Source organism: Rhopalosiphum maidis, chromosome 2, assembly GCF_003676215.2.
Source record: "Rhopalosiphum maidis isolate BTI-1 chromosome 2, ASM367621v3, whole genome shotgun sequence".
Classification (NCBI taxonomy): domain Eukaryota; kingdom Metazoa; phylum Arthropoda; class Insecta; order Hemiptera; family Aphididae; genus Rhopalosiphum; species Rhopalosiphum maidis.
The window spans coordinates 83,494,707-83,518,709 of NC_040878.1; the positions used below are offsets into that span (position 1 = coordinate 83,494,707).

Consider the following 24,003-nt stretch of genomic DNA (forward strand, 5'->3'; position numbering starts at 1 on the left):
TTTTGCTTAAAACGATTTGCTTTCCTATCAACAATTACGTTCAAAATTTTATCATAAAAAATAACTGCCTATCGTGTTGAAAAACATCACATTTGTTTATAACGTATACTTAACAATAACTAAAATAATAATAATAACAATAATAATAGAGACCATACAAGCCAATACCTTTTATTTGCTTCATCTTTTTCCTTCAAATTTATTTGCATGTGATATAATTATATAATTAGCACAGTTGAATCCGATTATTATAATACGATAAGACGACTTAAATGCGTTACATTTGTTAAGTTAAAATTTTCAATTTTATTAAGTCCTGCTACTTACTTATACTTATACATGTAAAATTTATTTGATATATTCATTATAAACTCATAACTAAAAAAAACATTTTTTTTTTTTAATCCATTAATTATTACAGCCGAGACTTAATTAAAAAAAGTGTAAATTGTAATTAATAAATAAAATAATTAAAAAGAGAATTTTTATAAGATTAAATTATTTATCTAAAAGTAGATAAGTAAATATAACGCGTAAACAAAATTTTAAATTTAATAGTAGTTGAGTCGCCACGGTAGAGTGGATGAGAAAACGGTTATATACAGATAGTTTTTATAGACCAATTTACCATGAGTATTTAATTTAGATATTTATTTTGTCCTTTAACTATAGTAGATTGAAGAAAATGGCTCTAAAAACCATTACAAATAATGTTATGTCTAAAATAAAAATGTACAGATTTTCAGATGTTATAAATATTCAAATTATATACTGCAAAATTATGTTTATAATGTATATTATTATAGATATTCGTAATATTCCATGCCAAAATTGCCAACCACCAATGAACGCCCGAGGCATCAACAAAAAATTGGTGTTTTCAAACTTTACATTTTATTATCTAGCAATTTTTTTTTATACACCGAAAGTGTCAACAATTCAAAGTAAATTAATTTCTTTGAACAAACTCCCTGACCCGGGTGTAATGTAAATCGTAAATGTACACCGGAGGGTTACTTAAATAAAAATATAAATAGCGAAAGAGGTGGCATTTTTTATTGTCCGGCATGCTACAATATAATATCTCCGACACCAACATTTATCGGTTAATATCGTCGAATATTGTAATTGACACAATATACAGTTTAAAATGTACAAAGAAAAATCAGGAAATCGGCTTTGAGTGAATCTTTTAATATTATTAGAGCACACTAAATAATAATATTGTTTTCAAAACAACAGTTATACACGGTAGTGGAACGTGACGAAATGAAGAAAAAAAAAATATTAATAATAATAATTAAAACGATAAACGCTGTAGCACTCGACTGATAATAGGGGCGAAGTTTTTCAAAACGTTTTGCCCCAACTGTAATGACGACTGTAATGCTGCGATACACTGTAAAAGTGCAACATTCAGCAGTATACAAATATATCTTAACCCAACTTACCTAACCCAACTGGTGGTCAGCCGATCAGGTCAAAGGTCAGTTAAGCACTAAACTACTAAAGCCCCTTAACGACTTGACTGTTGAAATTTCACTGTAATCGCAGAGCACCGTGTATGTCCAAGACTCGTACGAACGCACCTGCCACCGGTTTTACCCGACTCAAGTTCCTAATTTGCGACTAATTTAATAATAACACTAATATTAACCACATTGGTATACATTATAGTAAGTATATTACATTTATTCTATAGCCGCAGCCTGTCGGGTTTTTTTTATCATTTATTTTGACAGGCATCCATAAACTCTTGTCTAAGACAAATAGTATACCTATTATAGGTGCAGTCAGTCTCCCACATTCCCGGACAAAACACCGCACGCCACTGACTACTGATCGCCCGCTCGCCAGCATAGCACTAGTCGCACAACAAATTGCACGCAAAAAATCGTGTGCATAGACTTGATATGTAAATTTCTAATAATATACAACTTACAATATTATTATGATTTTAATATTGTACAATTTTGTAAGTGCCTAAGGCCTAACTATCCTAATTTTTGCAACTAGACACATATGCGCCGAATACGTTTATTTTTCAAGACAATTCACTGAGTTAATTACAATTTATAAGAAATATAGGGGAAAATAATAACGGCGATCTTTGTAACTATTTAACCGTATTATGACCTTCACACATCTGATCTTATCAAAAAATGTATATTTTTAAAACGCGATTGCCAACATCGAGTATATTACATTACATTATTAAACGATACGATACTATACCGCGTTGTTTTGCTAACAATTATTATTTATTTTAGAAGCATTCGGACGACAGTGCAGGTTATTAAAAATAATCAAAATATTATAATAATTATTAATAGGCGTTCGCCTAGGGAAGTTTCTAGACACGGTTATAATAGTTATTGTCGGGTTTATCAAACGTTTAGATAGCAACGTTGCCGGAAATATCTGATATTTCGGTCATTTCGGAATTAATTCGATTTGCTAATGCGTCTACTAACTTACACTTATTATGATTTATGAATTATGATACAAGAATTAAAAACTGTTTAAGCATAAAATTATCATTATTAAACTTTCTAAATGTATTTTTAATATTATTATTAATCATTATTACTAAGGATAATTAACGAAATTATAATTAATATTATTTTAACATAATTATAGATCAATAATTCTTGAAAATATTTTGTACTTGTAACAGTTTTTTTAATAATAGGCTTACAAAAAATAATTTCCAATACAAACACCACAAACAGATACGTCACGATTGCCCCTCCTCCACTTCCACCACCACACAACCGATAATGCTATACATCATATCACGTGCACTTACCCAATACGTTAAGACCATTTGCGTCTGTCGAAAATCCAATGCATCTGATGTGTACCGTGGGGCCAACGGGACCGACAAGGCCAAAAATGAAATAACGATTATCAAGAAAAACCGAAAACCGAACTTTCGTAACTATAATAAATAGTAATCAAAAAATAAATTTAACACTATTATACGAAAAAACACGATTTGCATACTCGACGACATCATCATCTTTTATTATTTCCATTGCTTTCGTTAAAAACCGTCGAATTCTAGCGGGGATACCGGACCAACACGTTTGCGTGCGACTTTTTTTTCTTTTCCGTAAACGCATGCACGCGTCGCGAGTATTTAAGTGTACGTACCTGGATGGTAGTGTGTGAGTGCTGTTTGGGTGTATGCGCGCTTGTATGAGTGTGTGTTTGTGTATGAGTGTGTGTTTGCGCCGAGCTGCAGGAGACGACCGCTGCACAGACGTCTAGCCGGCATAGACGCGGGCCGAGAAACTAGTTCTGGTTTTTTTTTATTATTATTATTATTATTATTTGTTATTACGCTATTCATTCTCCTCCGTCTGAGTACACACATACACTGTACACACTGCACACACTCACATCTTCACACACACATATAAGACCTAGACGTCTGGCGTTCTAGTAAAAAAAAAAAAATAATATAATGGTGTGGGTTCCGGCTCTCGAAAGTGAATGCGGCACAGTTGCATCGCCGCCGCCGCCGACATTAAGCAGTTCTCAAAATATGCATATACACACGAGCACGCACACTAATAAAATGGCAAATTTTTTCCTCGCCCACGACGGAGAAAAAATTTTATTTTTAATTTTGTCTGGGAGTTATATTCTCTTCCCAACCATGAAACGGCGTTGTCATTTCGATTTTGAATTTCGAGGTCATTATTTTTGTTTGACAATATTAATAGATTCGACATTTCTACGTCTACCGTATAACGACTAGAATTTTAATCACCAACCATCATATATCTATTATTACACTGGAAATCGAAAAATTGGCTATATTGGCGTTTTTAAGTTTCTTAAAAATATGTATGTTCTTAAGTCTATTTATATCAGTGAGCACCTAAATCAAATGCAAATTACTTTTTCACAATAATAAATAATAGTTTTAATGTATTTACATTGATTAATTTTATTCATTAATTAGTTTAAATGATGATTTACAAATTAAGAAAATTGATATTAAATAACAGTTAAATATTCTAAATCTTTCGTTTATCATAAAAGATATTAAAAGTTAAAACATTGAAAATACATTTTTACATATTCTGAAGGATGTTTCTTAAGGTTATTGTGTTATTATAGTTTTTATTATAATAGACTTGAATACGTTAATTTAATATGTGAACAATTAGTTCACATTCTACTATAAGAAATAATAATTTTTCAAGAAGATTTTAGTACTAGTTTAACGCTTAACTTAAATTTGTTATATATTATTATGTTACTTAAATTAAAATACTAAAAATCTTAAATTATTCGTTATTAAATTTTTTATCTAGCACACATTGAACAAATGTGGAAATATTTTATTCATACTATGTGATAATCATGTTAAAATAATAGATACGTATAACCAATTTTACACAAATTAATATATCGTTTATATTTCTAACTCTATAGGCACTATTTTTTATCATATCAATATCGAAACCATTGTTGTTGCCGTTATTGGAAAACGCGCCGTTGTTCAAGATTGAACGCTATGTGAGCATTTTTTGTATACAACAATATTTTTGAGGAAATTAAAGGGTAAATAACTTTGGAATCAAGGAGCCCAGCTGGCTGCTGTAGTAAACAAATAACGGCACAAAACTACGCCGTTGTGTATATGTAGCGCGTAGTAAAAAGATTCGGCGGAATGGTGGTAAGCCTAAAAAGGAAAATCAATATATTCCATGAAGTACTTCGTGAAACCGCTAATTCCAAATTACGTTTTTCGTGTTTCCTATCGTTTTACATCGCTTGAACAAAATGAAGATAAAAAAAAAAAATGGGAAAAAACGAAAGGAAAAGAACTTTCGAGTGGCCTCGCGTATATATTATATATATATATATATATATATATGATTATAAAGTATTTCGCGTATGGTTGTGTTTTTTTTTTTTTTACGAGGGTTGAAATACACGCCACCGCCTTCCGGTTTGACAAATTCGGCTCGTACATCAAAATGCTCAAAAGGTCCTCGAGATCCGTCCGGCGGCAGCGGTATAGAGCGGAGGAAATGAAAAACCCCTGTAATTTATATCCATTTTGGAATGCGTTTTACTATCATTATAATAATATATTGTGTTCACCGTCGTCGTCGTCGTCGTCGTCGGCGGCGGCGGCGCGGTCCAACAGCATCGAGAAATGCGTATTCTCTTTCTATATATAATATATCCGCGTATACCTCCGCAGCTCCCATCATAAAAACAACGACGGTTCCTATTTCATTTGTTTATTTTCACAAATTGATCATGTTGTTTGGGAAATGATAAACTTTTTTACGTGTTTCCACTTTCCACCCACCATCCGAGGGTAAAAAACAAAATAATATATTTTATATGCGGCCGTAAAACGGATTAAATAATATTGTAAAGCACAATCGCTGATATAAAGTTATTCTTTATGTTTTACATTGCTACAGTGCGAAAAAATATAATTTCGAATGTTTTGGGTATTACTCACATTATAGTAGGTGCGCTACCTAAGAATATAGTTTACACATGGGAAAGGGTAAAGGCAACACATAATATTCGGACGATGATAAAAAGCTAGCATTGACCTTTCAATGTCTAGACATTTATTATCTAAAATCTCAATACGTCTATGTTTATTTTAATTTATAGTAGGTAAAAAATTTTTTTTAAGCGATGACTATCAGTGGCATATACAACAGTTGTTCAATGTACTATATTATATTGCTATACTATTATAATATGTAGTATATTTAGTATATTATTATTATTATTATATATCGGTACTAATATTATATTTTTACATTGATAAATATGATAATTAAGTAATAGCATATAATGCATTTGTATTACTATAATAGTTTTTAAACGAATAACGATCTGTAATGTGCTGGAATGTCCGATTGAAAGAGGCTGAATGTTTCTATATGAAATATAAATGAGCATGATTGAACAACAATAATGTGCGCACGGATATGTGAATATTATACAACAAACTGTCCAACGACAATAACCATAATATTATTATTATTATTATTATGTAATTGTGTTTTCATTCGTTTACGTGCTAGACGTAAAAATAAAAATTTATCCCGTTAATTTATTGTTTTGATTTAGGGAAATTTTTAACTCCTCATAATTAAATATATATAAATTTATATAACAAACATATTAAGTATATAGTTAGGTAATAACTAGTCTGTAGGCAAATACGTGTCAATCACGTGAAGGTCATCATCACTCATCACTCATCAATTACGATTAACTATGCATACAGCTAACTATTGATTACCAATTGATAATTTTTCTAAAGGTAAGTAAATTATTTTCAATATCGACATTCGACATAATATATAAATCTAATATAATATACCTTTACAACATACTGCACCCAGTGTACACAATATCATTATACTGTTTCAGTATACCTTTATACATAGTATACATTGAAAACATTGAATGTTCATAGTTTTTAGTATCTTGTTTAGAAACGTTTATACGAGATTTTTCTTAATTTGGTAACAATTTTTTTTTGTTAAGCCATTTATTCGAAATTTATTATTGAACACGTTATATATAAAAAGACATATATGTATATATAAACACTACCGTCATCCAACCATACTACCTGTATTATCATACTGATATAAATATATAATTATGCATCATTATTATATAATACGTAAATGCAGTCATCATGCAGACGTCCATTTTATAAGGTAATAAGTTAAGAATAAATAATAATGATTTTCATTATACCTATTATGATATAATAATTTATAAATTATAACATACTAACATAGTTTTAATATTTATGCTGTATATATAAAATATAAATATACTTAAATACTTATAAATATAATACTTCTTTGTATTTTCATTGTTTTTATATTAAGTATTAATTCATTAAACTTCATAAAAAATAGAATCTTATGTAGTAAGACTACATCATACACGAAAGAAGCGTTGTCGTGTCTATTAAAAATAATCAAATCACATGTAAATATACGCACTTTATAGACTTAATACATCTTAGAACCTCAGTATATCATAGTTGAGTCATATATATATATATATATTTGTTCTAGTCCTAAATATATATGTAGACATAAAACACTCTTAAATAGTACTTTAATAAGGTTAGAATTGAATTTGTATGTATGAATATATCCGTGTATCATGTAAGTTATTATTATTATTTATTATACGTAAGTTATTAATTTATTATCATTCAAGTATATTCGTATATTCAGTCACTGTATACAGAGAATAACATCTATGTATACGTATGATGCATGGATATAGTACACATAATATACAATAAATGGCTAAAGTTAGCAAATCGTATGTGTATGTGTGTAAAATTCTGTTTTGTCTTATGGAAGAAAAGTACGATCAAACCCTCTATTGGTAATGTATTTTGGTAGAATATACTCGTATTAATTATTATTCACCATTGAGACACCTAATGCATTGTAATAGCTATAATAATTGATAACTATCGAATTGGATTTGATTGCTTAATTGCTACTTTATTATAATATGATCGAATATATTATATTAATACAAATTTGAATTTACACATCATGTGCCAATATATTATTACGCATGCACAATGACCAACTATATCTATGTGCGTCTTAGAAACCATAATTTTTTTTATATAATACTTGTACTTCATATAGATAAGGTGTAGACAATAAATAATTATAATAAATAGCTTTGTTGTGCACAATATAATGATATTAAATAGTTTACAAATATTGAAATATTTATATATTTTATTTTATAATTATTCAAAATTAACAACTTAATAATAACGAAAACTTATTTTTAAATTGAATAATAGTCGTTTGTAAATATTGTGCGTCCATTATATTTAAACGTATTCCGCCCATCTTATTTTATAAAATATAGTATATACCTAGTTGCCACGAAATAGTAACATATTATCATAGGCCGGCGGTATGTAATTTTTGAATTTCTGATGGCTGGTCAAAATTATGACTTCAACGCCAAGTTACCATCACGCGCTTATTATGTACAACACTTAGACCTACCTGAGATTTGCGATAATTTTCGAGTACATAAATTGCGATAAAATTTCTTTATACTGCAGATCACAATCATTAAGAATGCAACATCTATGTATATCATACATAATACGCGAATACCTATACTGCGAGCAGCAACAGGCATTTGATATAGGTACATATTATAACCTACAGGCGTTTGGTCTGCACTAGAGGTCATTTATTCGTTTTATGCAAACGTATTATATATTTATATATATATATCGTATTGACGTGCATAATATAATACGGCCGGTGCAAAAATATTTTCCAAACCGGTTTTACATTTTCGGGAGAACAACGAATCGGTGGCAAATGCACTGCTCCCCGTGAGTGTGTATATAATGTATAAAGGTATATGATATACCTATACACTATGATAAATTGCATTATATATATATACATAATATAATATATGTATAGGTACATGCAGTTTGTCGTTTGCTGCATAATGCGTGCATTTTAAATGATTATAATCAGATATAAATGTATAATTGTATAAACGTATCATATACTTTATTATTTATTATGCTCCTAGCGAGAAAAACGTATAGATTTTCCAAAGAGAGCGAGAGAGAGAGACAGAAACAGAGTGAAAGAAGGAGAGACAGAGACAAATCACAATCTGAGAGAGGGAAAAATTGTATAAGTTAAAATTATACGTCATTAATAAACATTATCCAATTACTAACAGAGAAGTGTTTTTATACCTATATAGAGTCCCTGCGGCGGCTAACACAGTGTTCCCATATAATTACCTAGCCCTAAGACTTACGCGCAATGCAGATTCGCGTAATTCATGTTGCAAGTCTGATAATATTCTACTGCACTTTTATGCATATTATATTATAATTTTATTCGTGCATAAAAACTGCATCCAAACAATTTTTTCCTTTTCCATAATTTCTACGCCACCGTTTTTGTTTTTTACAACTAACTCACATACCATGTGTTTACATACACAACTAATAGCTATATTTATACGTTTTATTTTTATGTAAAACATTAGTTAAATTAAATATTTGGTAACGGAAGATGATTTTTTTCAGAGTTTAGGGAAATATTTGAAAGTATAGGCACACATGAATGATATACGAATAAAAATAGAAGAAAGTGTATAGAACTGAAAGTGGGAAAAACCGTTGCCGCTTAACGGCGTCTATACATGTATTATAGAACTTATATGGGGGTGCAAAACCGTTATATTTTACACCAACCCTTTTCAGTAAACAGGTCGTTTTCTTTTTTTTCTCTAAACGCTTAAATTTACGAGCTGTTTCCTCATTTTTTTTTCACAGAGTATTGCCTGCAACACGACGGTGGCGACAGCGGCAACGGCACGGTGCAGTGTAAGGGTGGCGTTATAATATTACATACAATTTGAACGATCAACAGGCTAATTCACATACACTCGTGCACAAATATACGAAAAGATATTTGAATGCTACTACCACTATCGCTATTTCCGCGAACCATAATATATAATATATATCGGACTGTTGTAAATACAGTATAATATATATTATACATATAAGTATATATTATATTATATATACGTATTTATATAGTATGACCATGGGAGTTGCATTTTGTAAATTATGTAAGCTAGACAGTAGACAGACACTATACGGGCTGTTGACCTTGGGATACTTTACTAGTCTGCCGGGCAAAATTAATATGTGCATGATAAATTCTAAAAACGTGGACAGGTGAGGCACCGCTAACGGGTGGCGCGAACTGCGTCTGGCGACGATGGTTATTTTATTATTATTGTTATTTTTTTTTTTTTTTTGCATACAGTAATTTATATCTACAAAACATTTGTAGCATACGTACAGGTAGTTGTCATTGCGTCTTATGGAGCACCGACAATTTATGAATATAAATTTAATATATACATATATATATATATAAATGGTAGGTATTAAGTGTTTTTAATGCACTCAATATAAAATATGATTGAATGGTTCATTAATGTTCGTAATATACATGTTTTATATGACTAAATTACTTTTTATATAACCTACGATGGTACCTGCAATCATTCGTATTAAAATACTGCAATATTAAAAATAAATAAGTAGATAAAACGTCTAAACTTTTCATTTTAATGAAGAAAATTAATATGAATTTATTTTATATTTCAATTTATGCAGAAAGAATTGGTAATTAATTATAATTAAACAGTTTAAATGTCAAAAATAAACATATTTTCAGGTACAACATTATGTAGTTCGTTCATATTTATATTATAATAGCAGCTAGACAAAAAACTCACAAATGGCTTGACCCTATATAGGAGAATGTAATCCACGAGATCAAAACATAATGATAGTTAAATAAATGTTCCATTATACATTAATATTATGTTTCAATAAAATCCCAAAATAATTGAGATAGTAAGATATATTATAAATCCTGATAAAGGTAATATAATATAATATAATATTACTAATATAATGGATAACGCACTAAAATGAAAAAAATACATATCGTTGTAAAACCACGGTATATATTGTACATATAAAAATTATATATCTTTTAAATCTTTCAATTGTATTCGTATATTTGATTAAATATTTATCTATCTATTCTTATTTACATCCTTGTTTTATGAGTAAATACTTCATACACATACTTCGTGCATGTCTATATATAATAACATTAGATATAATATAGGTAATAATTTTTATAAAAAATATTATTAAGGTACATTATGGTATTCCGCGTAAAAGTGGATTATTACTTTCAAAATTATTATTTTTGACCAATACGTCTTATATTATAGAGAATATTCAGCACTTAATGCGTATTATACTATGTATCATGTACTATATATTATCATAATATTATTATCATTATCAGTTATCACATATATAAATATTATAAATCCGTATAGATACACGTACATCGTACACTAAATTAGTCCATACATCATTATACGAGTAAACTTTTATGCTAGCGCGTTATATATTTTAATTAATTGATTAATTATAGATTAATATTTCATTTTGAATTATAATAATTTTAATTTAGTAACTTCATAAAATTTAATTTGGATACTAATTACTAACATACTATGATACCTATTATACTAAAACGCGGTCACTGGGTGTGTCGACTGTATATGAGTAATCTCATAGACTCTACTTGGTATTTTGAACTAGCACATACCTATTGGGTATTGGATACATTTTTTTTTTTACCAATCATTTCAAATAAGTACAATATGTATGTACAAAAAACAAAAATAAGAATTGTACACAATACAATATATTTTTTTATTATATATGCCGACATGCCTGTTAACAGTATTTGTTGGTGTAATGGACAAAAGTATACCAACCTATTCCATTTATTTGAGTTATATTAATTCATAATTATTTATGTCACTAAGTAAATAGCGTATGAAAGGAAGAATAATTCCAACGAAATATGCCGCGTTACTTTAGGAATAATGGGATAATACTGACATTTTATTTTATTTATCAGATACAGAAATGATTATTCTTAAGTAAACACATTTTTTTGTATTATTATTATTATTATTATTATTTTTATTATTATCAAACAGATAGTTATTAGAAAAAAGGAAAAAAAGAGTGGCTAACCTATCTTAATTAGTTAAACTATTACTAAATACACATTTTAGAAGAGAATAATGGCTATATAATAAACACAATTTGAAAATCTGGATGATTTACATACAATAATTTATTACTGTTGTTCGCCGCTAAGAAAATGGAAACTTTTCATTTTGCGTTAAAAACAGAAGTGAGGGTAAGTATAATTCCATATTCGAAAATATGTACCGTAAAAATATTTGTTTTTAATAGTATATAATATGTATAACGTTATATTGTTATTCTTTTATAAAAATAAATAACATCCCGAAACATTTTTCATTGTACAGAACATAATACTATATATTAATATTATTATTCTAATGATGTTGTTCGTCTGTTAAAATATATTATAATTGTGGTAACCATTTGTTTATAACTTACACTGTCGAGTCGGGGCGTCTAATCTATACCTATATAGATAATACGGGAACTTTCGTCTGTAGTCTGTACATCCGTGCCTAATATATTACACATTATATTGTATATTCCTATCGTACCTTGATTATACGTTACTAGTTAATAATGATATTGTAAACAGCACATTATTATTTTATTCTCGTTGGATTAAATGTAATAATATTTACAAAGTACAATAAGACTACAAAACGTATATGCCTTTTATACGCCTACCGTATAAGCAAACTGAAACAAGTGAAACAAACAGGGAGTGACGATTCCATAATACGATTCAATCATTGGGTTGTGACTTTTGTTTTAACATGAATTTAAAGCATTGAGTCAAATTATGTTTATTTAACGTGGTACTTGGAAAACGGTTAATATAATAAGTATTATAATAATTTTTATAATTGACGATACAGCGTGTGGGTATTTATTATAAATTATAATAGTAGGTATGTATTAATACGTGAATAAAGCGTGATTTTTTCTCCCGACCTGCATCACCAATGTGTAGTACGGCACTTACACCTCTAGTATGCACCTACGAAACGTAAAACCTCATCGTCGGTTTTTCTTCGCGCCGCACGTGAGATAAAGACGATCCCGCGAGAGTGATAAAACCGGTTCCATCTGATAATTTGATAATTTGATAATAAGTATATATGTGTATAATAACAATAATGATATAAGTAATTTAGTGATAATTGCGTAATAAAATTGCAGGCATAAAACCAAGTACTCAGCCACACACATACTCTATCACTCGCACATATTGACATATAGATACAGTATGCACACGAGCATTGGGATGAGGAACCATCTGCACAGTTTATTTTCAACAACCATCGCAATGATTTTATTCGGGTCCATATTATATAAGTACACGCAGCTAGATCTCTGCAAGTCGTAAGCATAAACATCGTCTGACCGTTATTTCAGAACCATTATTTCCTAGTACCGCATCTGTAGACGTGCATACACGTAACAATAATAATAATAATAATGATAATAAATATATAAATTGCACGTGTATGGTGTGTGTGTGTGTTGGCGCGCGCGCGCGTGTGTGTATAGGTTTGGCAATATAATATAATACACGCCGTGACCGGACTTAACCTCCCGGAGTCGGGCCGAAAATGATTGGGAGGAGGAGAAGGAGGAGCAGCAGCAGCAGCAGCCAGAGGCGGTGGAGAGAACTGCATATTTCGGCGGTCCAGACGAACGCCCGCGCGCGTGTTTGTGCACTCTGAAGCAGACGCTGTTACAAGGTTACGACACACACACACACACAGACACAAGTAAGTTTGGATGCGCACAATTTAGTCTGTATGACGCGAGTGGTGGTGGCGGCGGCCGTCGCCTCGGCGGTTACGACCAAGACGACGACCAAATGCGTGCGTGCGGCCGTATAATAAATAAACCATAGTACAAGTCGAGGGGCTATAATATAAAATAATAAACGCGTGCGTTCATCCGCCCTGTCCCGCCGAATTATAATAATAATATCCTTGGCCCAGGTCGAATGCGCCGGCCGCATATATATTTTCGCGTGTCCATTGTATTCGACTCGTCGTCCAACACATGGGTTTTTATAGGTATATATTATATATTAACAAGAAATGCACGAGATGACCTGCTCGCTTGCACACACGCACATAACATATACAAGTTGACCGTCGTGGTTTGGTAACAATAATATAAATGTTGGATAGGCGAAATACTAGACGGGTTTTCGGGTTTTCGGGTTTTATTTTATTTTTTTCTACGTGTGTAGACAGGTACAGACATTTTTTTTTGTTCATATATTGCACTGGGTCAGTCTCATCTTCGGCTGGCATAGCCGCCATTTGAAAAAAATATATACAAATAAAAAAAAACACACAAATGCATGGTAGAATCCATTGTTGAGAGATTAGAAACGGTGATTATATGAAAAAAACAAAGAGTATTATTATTATTATTACTATCAAATAAAAAACCTAAATGGTTGCACTATTGTTCAAAACGAAACTAGAGAATTCGGACGGTTGCTGCATTTCAAACGAAACGGGACTTGTGCATAGACAACAAGGTCAACGGGATTCAATCGTTTAAATGTAGGTACTAATAATACGCGTTTCTAGGTCGTCAGCCGAGATTCTCGAACGGTTTCTAAGTAGTGCAACTATGTATTAGGAATATATATGTATTAATATATACTTCATCGGTTCACGAATCATGTATTATGTACTCAATTTAAGTTAATAATATCGAGTATTTAATTAAAATTTACAATTATTATGGTAGTTCATGGCAATTTTTTTTGAAATTTATAGACCACGCGTATACATTATTATAAAATAGGTAGTTACTTAACAATGGTAGATAATCTCACGCGTATTGTTAAATTATAATAATATTGATTGAAATAAAATCAACATTAGTTCGTGATAAAATGATTAACTATGTTGATAACACATTTTTCTCTAGCATATACGGTATTAATAATCAATTAAATATATATATATAGTACACATAGTACATAAACAATTAATGTATGTTGTTATAACAGACATATAATTTATACATTGTATACAAGTTAGGTACGTAATATTGTCTAACATTTTTTTAAATTTAGGTCATGATTCTAATAATTTTTAAAACGAATTAAACAATAAAATTTACAGGTAATTCACCAATATGATAACTTCATTTCACGCATTGATTTAAAATTATAAGTATACATAACCGGATTATACTCGCCACTGCATGGGTGATTTCCCCACTCATAAATATTGATTCAATGATTCCTTACCTCTGTAAAAAAAGGATTATTATCTTATATACCTAAAAAAATAATTAGTAAGAAAACAGAATATTCCTTGTATGCTATACAGAATCTAAGTACTTAAAAATGCAATTCTTAAGTATCTTGAAAAATTTAAAAAAGATCAAAAATTGAATTCGGGTAAATAAAGGGTTTGATAAGGGTGAATACTTGGTAAAACACCTTTTAAAATATACAATGCGCAGTTGCACTTTATAATCATTTATTGATTTATATTTAGAGACATGCGTTAGTTAATTTGTATACTGTATTATATCTATGATAAATAATGTTAACTTTACATTTACGAGATATACAGTATACTTAATTTATTTATTGATCAGTGGCAACTGACAATTAGAGGCCGCTTTAAAATGATTACAAATTGTTGAAATAAAAACCTTCGAATCATGCTTAAAGTATTAGCTATATAATTTTTATTAAAAAAATATAACCAAACAAAAATAGAATGTATAATTCCAAGAAGGCAAATGTTGTATATTTTAAATATAATAATATAATTTGTAGAAGTGCGAATAATATTGTTGAAGTATAACATTTATAAATCATGTGTCGGAGACTCCGAAGGTGTGGGAAAAAGATTTAGAAATAAATACTGGAATAGAATAGAATAATTGAAGAAGTGGTTTGGAATTGAGCCAGAATTTGAATTTATAGTTTATAATGTAAAAATGTTTACCTACAGTATAATATGTGGAAAAAAAATGAAGTGTTTAAAATTAAGATAATATGGTTGTTTGTTAAAAGTGTTGGTAGCATTTATTTTTGTAGGAAATTAAAAATTATTCAGCCATGAATAATTAGTTAAAAAAAAAAAAACAAATATTAATGGTAGACCAAATACTAGGATTGAGAAATATACTGGCTTGAAGATAATTCTATATTAGCGTCTGACAAATAAATTATAAGCAGGATTAAAGATAGATACTACCACAAGTTATATTAAAAATACAAGTATAGGTACTTAGGTAAGTATAAGTGGTGTTTTAACATTTTAAATATTTTTGTATCAAATAATTTTATAGATTGATATTTATATACAATAAGTATTTATTATTATATTAATATACAATACAAGGTGATTTTTTAACTGAACAATACTCATTATTTCAAAATTTACCAATGTTTTTTGAAAACATTGTTCCTACATAATTTACAGTTAAAATAAAAAAATTATTTCTGATTATTTTTACTATTATAATTTTTTATGTTTCTTATTTATTCTGAAGTAGAATATGAAATTAAAAATCTATGTTGTCATTCAAAAAAGTACAAACTTAAAAAAATGTGTAACAATAAGAGTATATATATATTATACATTAAATATGTTGTTTAATTTTGAATGTCAATTATGAAAGAAAAATATTTTCAAAAATATTAATAGATTTTGAAATAATGTGCGTTGTTCGATTTAAGAATCACTCTGTATATAAGAATATTTTGAATATTTTAAATAGTTCTTATCTAATAGATGCCATAATATGAACATGTATTAAATATGTTTATTTAAACCTATACTGGCTTACTACTTACTAGCAATACTATTGGTTGATAATAAAAACAATTTCATGAATACTTAGCATTCTAGCTGTGTTTAGTGAATGAATAAAATGTAAATTTATAAATATATAGTATCTATCTATTTGTATTAATATTAAGTAGGTATGTTATTTTATAGAAAAACATTTTACTTGTTCTGTTTTCAGAACAAGTAGTCGTAAGAACCACACTTGGTGTGTAATATTTAACACGATAATGCCGACGACTGCTATTAGACCTATTCACGGTCTGGTTCGATTTGGATTGAATTTGAGTAGGCGGGACGAGTTGTATACTTGTAATACCGCCGCGCCGATTCGGACGGTGTAGGACAAGGGATTATCCATTCGTTGTATTATTATTATTATTATTATATTTTATCTTCTGCACGACATTATGTGTATGTCAGTCAAATATAAAATCATTAAAATCTTTTTTTGACATTCCTTCGACATTCCGGAAGACATTTTAAAACTAATTATTATTGTATTATGTATTTACGATAATAGTTTTTAGTATATTGAGAAAATGTTAATTTAAAAAATACCCTCAATTCGTTTAAGAAATTATACTAAGTATATAAATAATATTATTATATGGCGTTGAACAATAATTCTTTACATTTTCGTAAAAAAATTTGTATAAAAACAGTAAACGTATTTTATTATTAATAATTATATAATATTTGTATTATTAAAAATTATTATTAACCTTTGCCCTAAGAAATATAATTGCTTTATTATATATATATATTTACTATATTGTAAATTGAAGATAGTTTTGTTTTACCGAAAAGGAATAAAAGTATAAATCATACATAATTATTATTCGTTGACTGATCGAAAAAAAATTTCAATTTATTCAGTTTATATAGGTGCTTACATTATTGTGACATAATGCTGAATCATATATAATAATGCATTTTTATTGTTATCGTATAATATTACACTCTTGTATGTACAAATACAATAAACATGCAATGAGTGTATTGCCAGCAACTATATATACCGAGAATTATTTAAAAAAAAAATGAAACAGCAGAGAAAAGGGGTGGTTTAGCGGTTTTCCTTTTGATATAGTATTCAAAAATTCTCAGTGTTATAGAAACAATTTTATAAATCCGTATTTTTTTAGTGGTTCAAAAATCTATACCTCAATAAACTGTGATATCATATATTATGTGGGAATGCTTATACATAATATTATATATACGATAAAGAACCTAGTGAACCAACATACAATTGATTTAAAGTAAAATTACTGACAAATTAAAAACCTCTAAACTTTTTTACCTATATATTAATAATACACTACACATTTTTTATAATAAGAATTTTACATATCCATATTTAGGATCTGTTTGATGTTTGAGCGAAGATAATATTATTACATAGCGTCATGATATAGTATACGGCTGAAACAATAAAAAATAAATACATAATTTAAATCGTGTTAATCTGAATTGAAACTATGATAGTCAGACTGCAGTAGGTATTTTTATAAAAAATATTATATAGTATACGTTTTGATTTCTTATTTTAAGCGTATTTATCGGCAGTGCAAAGAGTAGCAAACGTAATGTATTATATTTTATATATGAACGAATTTTCGTCTCAGCATGAAGGCTTACAGTGCTATAATATAATAATAATAATAATATTATATTATTTACACTCTATCGAGTTGCCACGCCATGGAATGCCGTGAACCCTAATAGTGTTATACCTACTGCAGAGTACCTATAATATGTAAAGAATCGACTCGGAATCGGTAAATAGAAGATAAACGAGATTGAAACCCCGAGAGACGGAATGCCGGTCATAATGCACATGCTCGTGGAGTGTAAACCACCTACGACGGTACAGGTGTTTGTAGGATTTTCAGGTAAAATTCAGGCATTATATTCTATTATGCGCATTAATATATATTTATGTATATATACACATAATGCATTGCAGTATCTGCAGGAGACGGGTTGTTGCACAGGAATTACAACAACGGTCTAAATGTTGTAAAATGTTCTCTTTTACTTTCGTGTATGATGTATATACATGTATATAATATAATATATATATATGTGCGTATGAGCCCCGTCGTGTCGCGTATTGAATAGATGGAAAACCAATGAGCGGCATGTGCAAAATATAATAATAATAATAAGAATAGTAATAGTAATAATCATAAAGAGGAAAAAAAATGTCGTTCGGGAGTCGCGCGCATATTTCTACAACAGTGCTCGGATGGTGTATGGTGGTAATACGGTTGGCCCGATCATCAGACGTGTAGGCGCGATATATATACATAATGTATGAACGAACAGTCTTTTGGCGATTATATTGCGACCTCAAAAACGACAAATAGTAATAAAATAAAACAACGATTTATTCAAAGCTATACTGAAATAACATCCTGTGTCTCGAATATGTGTCGTAAATCATTTCCATACATATATACATGCATACAATGCTAGATGGAATAATTTTTTTTTTAATGTAACCAAAATTTGTAATGGGTTTTATGCGGCGTGTGGAAGAGTAAATTATTAATATACATTGATATATTTTGATAGTTTTATAAAATATATTATTGTTACAAATGTTAATTTTTGTTCTCATATAAAAATGTACTCGTAAATCATAATTTACTTGCACATCAGTTAATCTTATCAAAAAATAAAGTGGTCTTCATTTTCTATTATAATATATTATTATAACTCTTAAGATTAAAAGAAAAAACAATACAATTTTACATTCCTGTTTGTGTTTATATACGTCATATTATGTGGTATTAAGATTTACGAAATTATAATTATCTTTAATTACGAGTTTCAATTTTTTTTTTTTAATAATACATATTAATCTTAGTATTATTAATGTCATCGTAGTTCGTATTATAAATCTGAGTGATTTCGGGAGCTCCGTATAATACCCAAAAGTATTCCTGCATTAAATAAATACAATATTTTTAAAGCGGATTTTCAAAATCGTAAAAGATAATTTTAAAATAATACCCCTGAGAATATACTGGACTTGCGAAATTATATAAAAAAAGAAATATATTTTATTTTTTGATGCAATAGTATTTTTTGGGGGGAGGAGAACTCATAGATGTATATGTATATAGTTTTATATAATATATATATACACTAGTATATATATTAACTAAAACACCTTTGAATTATATGTTTTATCTCAATAAAATATTGTCTTTTATTAAGTGAATTATATATTATATTTTATCTTAATGTTTGTAGTATGCAAAAGTTATATTAATATTTTTGATTATATAAATATATATTTCTTCTTTGACGTAATATTTTCTTTGTTAGATAATTTTCAACAAAGGAAATATACTGTAATAATAACAGGGGAAATTATTATTTATTGCTAATTTATGCTTATGTTTTGAAAGATATTTTCTTAGTTTACAAAACAGGTTAAAGCGTAATTGTAAAAACGTATACTGTGTTACTCTTAATAAATTGTGTTTCGCGATCTTATTATTATTTTATGTGTCAATATTGTTATTATACCTACATGTATTTTTTTTTATTTTAATTTGTGTGAACGAAAGATAAATTTGAATATACTCGTACCTTTTATACTTAATATATAAATATATATCCGGTTTAAGGCACTGAATTAGTAAACAAATATTTTTACATAGATGTTTTGTGAAGTTTTTTATTTGTTTTTATTAATATTATTATTATAAGGTAATCAATATTATTTAAATTCATCAGTTTAGAAAATACAAACTTTAATCTAATGCCCCATACAAAAAAGTGTTGTGATAAAAGTTAAACGTTCTAAATAGAAAACAAGGACATGGAGAGAAATAAATTAATTGATCTAAATTTTAATGTTCATATGAGAATAACGCTTTTGCGTCATTAAAAACAAGTTATTTTTACTTATTGTTGAATCATACAGTTTTTTTTCTCGTATAAGTAGTATTTAATACTTCTTGGATTTTATTTATTTTATAATTTCATGTATATATAAAAAATTTCCCAATTTAATATTGAATTTACATAATATAATTAAGAGACTATACCTCGTAAAATTGATATAAATATTGAAATATATAGTTTTACTAGATTGAATTTTTATTTTTTAGTTAAAATAAATCAAATAAAAAGGTTGGGTTAAAAATATTGAAATTAAAGGTTAAACTGAAATATTACTCAGTTAATGGAAATTCTGAACAAAATATATCTATACAAAAAACACTACACCGTTCACCCATTTAAAAATCGATTCCTGAAGACTTTTTGACCTTTTTCAATGGGCAATTTTTGTCTAACGCAGTGCAGTTGGATTTAACTTTATTATTCACAGAAATGTTGCATTAAAGTGCATTCAACCAAGGTATAATTATAAGGGAGCGCATGCACTTACAACCTTTAGGACCCGTATTGAGTGTTCTATACAGTATAAAAAGGGATATTTTCAAGTTGGGGTTGCAAACGAAAAAGAATATTATATGTTTGACGGTATATTGGCAATCAACTATTTATTATATTTTTACCAGAAGACTTACACCTTCATGTGTGTATTAACTATAATTAATTACAATTACAGATAATTGGATATTTTATGTAACAATTTAAAAACGTAATGCCGTTGGTAACAAATAACAATTTTATGTAGATACCTATAATAATTATTTTTAGTTGAATTTTAAAAATTGATATTATTATATTCAAATTTGCATTGTGAACTCAGTAAATCATATCAATGCATCATAGCAAATTGTGAATAATGACATTGCAGGTATCGGAAGTTCGTGTATTTACATTTTTTTTCATTGAATGGTCTAAAATATAGCTAGATTAGCCATTAGGTAAACAAATATTAATCACAATGTAACGAATTGAAATAATTATTTATATTTTATATATTTTCATATAATTTCCCTTTTTTAGATGCATTTACAAATTTTACATTAATTATTATTTATTTATCCATACAGCTAAGTGTTAAATGCATAAGTATTCATATTTTTGTTATAATTTTATTTCTTACACCATTATATATGTTGTTAATTTAATTTTAATTTTTGAATGGTATAAAGAGTTTATTTGTTTTAAATTTGTTTTATATGAATATACATAATAATAATGGTGTTATACAATTTAAAAAAAGATTGCATACTTATTTTGAAAAAATAAATGCTGGTAAATTGGTAAAATAAATATAGTAAATAATAATATAATTAGTTATACTTCCAAAAATTGTATAAATTCTAACTTAAATTTAATTATATTTAGTTTTCATTTATAATTTTCGAATAAACAAGTTTAAAATCTGAAGAAAGCATTTATATAAATGTTTTGAGTTGTATTCTACACTTCGAAAAATTTGTATTCAGTTAAAAGAATTTTATGGATAACTGATTGATTTAAATAGGTACCTATAATACTAATAGATTCATCTAAACGAAATAATCGTCTATATGAAAACAATTTAAAATAAGTACAATTATCAAACTTTTATGACGCATTTAAAAATAGTAAAGAGTTTTTATAATTCATATTTTATCATATACTTAAATTAAGAAAAAACAATGTAAAAAATTACACTAAGTTATAAATATTTTTTTTAAAACAAGCAGGCTATAAAAAACTCCATTAAATTATATATTTTTAATATTTAATCATAGTAAAGGTACACTATTACCTATACATTATAGATACATTAACATTCTTAGAAGAGAAAAAAAAAACAAGTTTTGGTTTTCGAATTATTTTAATAAGATAAATATACTAAACAATTATGACTAAATGATTCGACGTAATATAATAGAGATAGAAATTATAATATATTTATTGTACATATGGATATTATTATATTAAACTATATACTATTATGTAGTTTTTTTTAAAAGACTAATATGGGTGTCATCCGAAATTTAATTCTTCTTATAAAAGGTTCACATAGAGTTAGGCGAAGAATTTTATTTTTAATATGTATATCAAATATCAACTCTAGACACATTATTGTAACACTATGTAGACCCGGTATTGTTATATTTTAATTTGTAAAAAGTCATCAAATTATTTAATAATAATAAAAAAATAAACGTATTGTATTGCACATTTAATCAGTTTGCAATTTTTCTACGTATGACTTGCGATAATAATTATTGAAAAAAAAAATGAGAAAATCATGTACGCTTGTATTTAGTGCATAATATAATAATATTGTCGTATTTATCGAACATGTAATATATTATACGTATTGATAAGCATCCGTGTGAACAGTTTTGGTTACAGTAGGAATATAAATATACTGTGATCAAGAGCATAATATTATTATAATTACATTACACTTATGATGTATCTTTATGGACGAAAAAAAAAAAACAAAATCTCAATTCAGTCGGGACATTTAAAGAATAAAACATTTCGTTTCGTTGAATAATACAAAACGCACCGTGCGTATATATGCAGACTAAAAATGCCGAAGAACATTTGGTTGAATATTTCATTGTATGCATAAATACAAAGTTGGCCAATTTTTAATATATGCATTTATAATTCGACTACAGTCATTGCACCCTCTTTTCGCTCGACAGGACATGCACCCTTGCATCACGTGATATACATATTATGCAGGGGGAGACGACTACGATTCCACTGGGTATGTATTCTACGGTGAACAAATATATATTAGATAAAAGCCACGTTCATTTAAGGAACTCGCGAGTTTATGTTTTCAATGTTCCTACCCTTTTATGTGGGTTTGTACGGATAACAAAATCTCCAATCGTAAAGCATCTTGAGCCAAGACGCGTGGTTACCGATTCAAATAAACCTTTAAACCGTGAGTGCCCCGGGGACATTTTATCGAATTAAACGTGAAAATTATTTACAAGGTATACCAAGATGGAAAGATCGAATGTTCAATACGTTGTATACAATAAACAAACATAATATACGTATACGATATTATATTATATCATATATATTATGTGTAAATATAGTCTTTACTCAAAAAAAGTGTACTTTTACAAATTGTTTTCGTTATTAACTTTGATTTGTTTAAAGACATTAAAAACATTGCTTTTGAGAAAATAAAGTGTACTTTTAGTATTTAAAATGCTGGAATTAATTTCGAAGTATTTAGTCATACGCGAATTTTGTTGTCTTAGGGCATTAAAACTGTAGTAAAGCTACGCAGACACATTTTATACGCACACATACGGTAAAATATAATATGTGTAGCTGACTTAAATTATATTTATCAAGAGGGTTGTCTTCAGACAGACAACCCTTTAACACATAATGGTAAGTTTTATAACTTGTGGTACAATCGTCAATCTGTGATGCAATAAAGATTAAACGAATTTATACAAGTGTACATTTTAAAATTATAATACGAAATACATTTACTGGAATGGATATATTTAAGTATCATATCCGAGCATCGACCGCGGGTTGCATGATGATACTGTCATTGACATTTTTTTCACAAATTTACTCCGTTACTTTTATTTTAAGAATTTTCGCAGGTCGAGTTCATCGATG

At 28.2% G+C, this 24,003-nt stretch overlaps 1 protein-coding gene across 3 annotated transcripts in view; it reads right to left on the reverse strand.

The window, feature by feature from the left end:
• Positions 1 to 24,003, reverse strand: part of LOC113554816 (broad-complex core protein isoforms 1/2/3/4/5-like) — a 77,644-nt gene that overhangs the window by 48,649 nt on the left and 4,992 nt on the right. The window contains exons 1-2 of one of the 3 annotated variants that reach the window (XM_026958866.1): positions 3,007 to 3,210; positions 2,810 to 2,941 (exon numbers count right to left, since the gene is read on the reverse strand). The exons of 1 other annotated variant lie outside the window; for it this stretch is intronic. In XM_026958866.1, the coding sequence (XP_026814667.1) occupies positions 2,810 to 2,941; positions 3,007 to 3,022 (148 nt within the window). In that variant the 5' untranslated portion in view covers positions 3,023 to 3,210. Of the gene's footprint in view, positions 1 to 2,809; positions 2,942 to 3,006; positions 3,211 to 24,003 lie in introns of those variants that run through there. One more of the 3 variants, XM_026958862.1, reaches the window with a different exon arrangement.